Source organism: Vollenhovia emeryi, unplaced genomic scaffold, assembly GCF_000949405.1.
Source record: "Vollenhovia emeryi isolate VEMERY1.0 unplaced genomic scaffold, V.emery_V1.0 DF941017.1, whole genome shotgun sequence".
NCBI classification, from domain to species: Eukaryota; Metazoa; Arthropoda; class Insecta; order Hymenoptera; family Formicidae; genus Vollenhovia; species Vollenhovia emeryi.
The window spans coordinates 1-4,418 of record NW_011965349.1 but is presented as its reverse complement, the minus strand read 5'-3'; the positions used below and the strand labels follow the sequence as shown (position 1 = coordinate 4,418).

The 4,418-nt window shown below is 51.2% G+C and overlaps 2 protein-coding genes across 2 annotated transcripts; both read right to left on the bottom strand.

Moving 5' to 3' along the window:
- Positions 1 to 662: 662 nt before the first annotated feature.
- Positions 663 to 2,726, bottom strand: LOC105571218. The gene has a single exon (XM_012028686.1). The coding sequence runs from the start codon at positions 2,724 to 2,726 to the stop codon at positions 663 to 665; it is 2,064 nt and encodes a 687-aa protein (XP_011884076.1).
- An 11-nt stretch (positions 2,727 to 2,737) lies between these two features.
- On the bottom strand, positions 2,738 to 4,264 carry LOC105571217. The gene has a single exon (XM_012028685.1). It carries the CDS (start codon positions 4,262 to 4,264, stop codon positions 2,738 to 2,740), a length of 1,527 nt encoding a protein of 508 aa, XP_011884075.1.
- Between the last annotated feature and the right edge of the window lie 154 nt (positions 4,265 to 4,418).

Genomic DNA, 4,418 nt, shown 5'->3' with positions numbered 1-4,418 from the left:
GCACGTGATAACTATCCGCACTTCAAGACGCGTGTACTACGTACGGTCGCTATGAGACAAAGAGCGCCGGTAACGTACGTGAAGTCGCGCGGTCGCCTCGCGTCGCGATCGGGCATGCGCGAGCAGCGCTCATGCGGCGCTGCACGATCTGACCCGGCTGATGCTGCCATCACGCCGGGGATGAAATAAACGAGATTCAAATTAATCTCGAACATTCCGCCCGCCATCAGCAACGTTGTTGATGATCCCTGATCTTAAGATGAGATTGGCAGGACGGAGAGCTTGATCACTGGTCGGATGAGTGTGGCAGTGGCTGTCTTCAAAATCACCACCCGCACGAGTCCATCCTTCCTAGGATGTAGGGCTGATATCCGGGCTGAATTGCATGGTGGTAGCCGCTCGTCTGTGATGAGCACCAATGATCCGATCTTGATCTCGTTGTTCCTGTGATGCCACTTTGAGATTGCTTGTTGTCGTTGTATGTAATGCGATGACCATTGTGTCCAAAACTGTTGTGCCTTTTGCTGGATGAGTTGCTATCGTGAGAGTCTTGAGATTGCCAGGTCAGTGAGTGATGGCTCTGGTTTGGCGGTGAGAGGACTTCCGACGAGGGAGTGACCTGGCGTGAGTGCTGAGATGTCTTCTGAGTCGTCACTCAATGATTAGAGATGTCGCGAGTTGAGAATTGCCTCAATTTGAGTGAGCAATGTGGTGAGTTCCTCAAAGGTGAGTACGGCTTCTCCAATGGTGCGCCGTAGTTGGAATTTGATTGGTTTCACGACGGCCTCCCATTTTCCTCCCATGTGAGGTGTCGCTGGGGGATTGAATTCCCATCGGTTGTTATCTTGCGAGAGCAGGTGAGAAACTCGCTGATGTTCTTGAGTGCTCTGGATAAAGAGCCGTTTGAGAGCTGCATCCGCGCCGATGAAATTGGTGCCGCAGTCGGAGTGCAAGGTGTGAGCAATGCCGCGTCTGGATGAAAAGCGTCGATAGGCGGCAATGAATCCCTCCGTTGAGTAATCACTAACCGCCTCGAGGTGTACTGCTGAGGTTACGAAGCAGACGTAAACGTAAATCCAGTCTTTAGTGGTCTTGGCACCTCTTCCTTTCCATGTTTTGACGGTGAGTGGCCCTGCGTAGTCCACACTTGTATGAGTGAACGGTCGTGCCTGCGTAACCCGAGAGAGAGGTAGTTGGCCCATCAATTGATGAGCACGGATCTCCCTCTGACGAGCACACGTGACACACCGCAGAATGTGAGACTTGACAGGAGCCCTCCCGCTGAGAATCCAGTATTGTTGTCGGATGTGTGACAGCGTAAGCTGCGTGCCTCCATGTAGAGTCCGTTGATGAGCGTGAGCGATGATCAATGACGACAGCTGAGAGTGACGAGGCAATATTACAGGATGTGTCGCATCGAGTGAGAGAGCTGCGTGAGCGAGTCGTCCGCCGACGCGAATGACTCCTTGAGCGTCGATGTACGCAGTTGATCGGTTGAATGAGTGTGCCTTTGCCAACGGTGAGTCTGCTTGTTGCGCCTTGAGCTCGTGAGAGAAGTGCGTTGCTTGAGCTGCCTGAATCCAGAAGAGCCTCGCTTTCTCCAAGGTCTCTGGAGAGATGTGTCTGACAGGCAATGAGTCGTGGACTTTCCTCAACCGTGAGACGAATCTGAAACAGAGAGCTGTAATCCTCAATAGTTTAGTGAGGCTTGAGTACCTGTAGTTGAGTTCCAATTGATGATCAGTCCTTGGCGTAACCGTCAATAGCGAAACGCCTGGGCGAGCTTCTGTTGCACTCAATTCTTCAGAGAGTGCAGGTTGCGACGGCCATGAGTCTGGGTTGAGTATCCATGGTGGTCCCGTCCACCAAAGTGATTGACCTTGAAGTTGAGCAGTCGTGAGGCCTCGTGATGCGCCATCAGCCGGATTGGAAGTTCCAGGTATGTATCTCCAGTGAGCAGCTGGAGTGAGTCCTTCAATTTGAGCCACCCTGTATCTGACAAAATCCTTCCAGCGTGATGTGTGAGATCTGATCCATGAAAGTGTCACTAGAGATTCCGTCCACATGTGAGTTGCCGTTACGTCCATGTTCAAAGTGGCCTTGACGTATTGCATGAGTCGAGAGAGCAGTAGAGCAGCCGTGAGTTCAGGTCGCGGGATTGAGAGCCGCTTGAGAGGTGCTACCTTAGTCTTGGAGCACACAAGTGAGAATGTGGCGCCGTTTGAGTCGTGAACGGATATGTATATGACTGCAGCCATTGCCAATTGAGAAGCATCAGAGAATCCATGAAGTTCCACTTGCGAGTCGCTCCACGTGTTGAGCCACCGTGGTATTGAGAGCTTGGCCAAGCTTGTGAGTTCTTCTCTGATGATGAGCCACCGGGCTGAGAGCTGGGATGGCAGGGGATCATCCCATTGGAGCTTGTGCAGCCACAGCTCCTGCAAGAGAATTTTGGCCTTGATCACGACAGGTGATGCAAAACCAAGTGGATCGAGTATCTGAACCACTTCAGATAAGACGAGGCGTTTTGTGAGTCTGTCTTCCGAGCGTGAGCTTCGGGTTGAGAATGCAAAAGTATCTTCTTGAGGGAGCCATTTGAGTCCGAGTATCTTGGTTGCGCAATCGTCGAAGGTAATTTGTGAGCCTTGGTCTTCGCTGTCGGTGACAGTCTTGAGTATGTCGAGATGAGTTGCATGCCATTTTGCCAGTGGGAAGCCGCCCGCCATGCAGAGGCTCTTTAGTTGATGTGCGACCTCCTGCCGTGAGTGATAACTGGCACAGCCAGTGGGAAACTATGTCCTTCGTCTTCTGTTAATTGTAACAAGGACCGTAAGGCTGAGAATGGTGCGACCTTCGTCCCGTAAGTGACCGTTGTTGAATGATATGGTACCTCATTGAGCTGATTGTCCATCCAGAGTATCCGCTGTAACTCCCAGTCATCCTTGTGAGTCTGAATCTGTCTGTCCATTCTGGTGATGTCCGTAGCGAACATGTGACGATGTCTACGTATCCATGGTAGAACCTCTGAGATGTTCAGATGTAATTTTGTTCCAGTGTACATGAGGTCGTTGACAGAGTAGCCTGATGTGGATGCGCTGGAGCCATTATAAACGAACCGCAGCTTCGTTGTAGTACTGTCAGGCTTGAGAACACCGTGATGTGGCAGGTGAAAATGTGAGCGATGACTGGAGATGGATGATGCCTTCGTCATGTGGTTGAGCGTCTCGTAATCAACCATGAATTGTTGATAGAGACGTTGATACTTCACATCCCTTGAGAATCGTCTGCGTAATCCCTTCAGATATTGATGAGCGACGTTGTAAGAATCACCCAAAAGATCGTCTGGTGAATTGAGTAGAATTCTGACGATGTACCTCTCTGAAGAATCATGAGAGTGTGTAGTATTGAAGTGCTTCTCGCACCTCTGCTCGTTAGGAGTGAGCTGAGTGACATCGTGAGTAGGCACCTCCTCTTGATTCCAAAATTTCGTCAATAACTCATTAAGAGCATCCTCGTTGAATTGAGTAGCAGCATGATGCGTTGATGTGCGTGTTGCTTCTCTATTAACTGATCCAAGAACGAGCCATCCGAAAATGGTGAGTTGCGCTATCGGCATGAGTGGAGAATGCCTAATGATATTGGGATAATTGATGATTTGCCCGTAAGCGTCTGCTCCGATGAGGATGTCAACAGGCCGCGGGATGAGACAGTCTGGATCGGCAAATGCCAAGTTTTTGAGATGCGGCCATTCTTCCGGTTCTGCTTCGAAACATGGTACGATTGTTGTAACTGTCCGGAGGACATGAACTTGAATTGTGGCAGTTGAGTTGGAAGGTGTCGAGCGTAGCGTGAGTGACACGACTCCTCGTGTCCGAGTACACTCCTTGCCTGCAATTCCATTGACGCCCATACCTGAGTATTGACGAGGGATGTTGAGCTGCCGAATGAGATTCTCCGTGACGAAGGTGAGTTCGGATCCTGCGTCCATGAGTAGACGCGCTGAGCGATGAGTGGTGGATGAGCTGCCACGGCTGTGGCGAGTAGAGTTGAGCAGGATGAGCGGACGCGTGAGCTGGTCTCGACGATTGCACCGTCTCTTCAGTTCGAGGGCGTGACAAACGAACCACAGGTTGATTGAGCGGACGAAGCTGTCAGTGAGTGGCGGAGTACGCCGATGATGCGTCGCGCTTGCATGTGGCACAGCGTTTTCTCCTGATGAGCGTTCCCCGAGAAATGCTCGTGATGAGTGAGCGCAGAGGGCCATGAGACCTCGAAGTAGGTGTTTTCTTTGAGAAACGCCTTGTGCGTCTCCTCAGTTTGAAGCCAGAGCTGATTTACCTCTTCAATAGAAATCTCTGCAGGGGACTCCGGGAGAATTTCTGCGATGGCCTTGAGAGTAGAGATCCGACCCAGCTGCA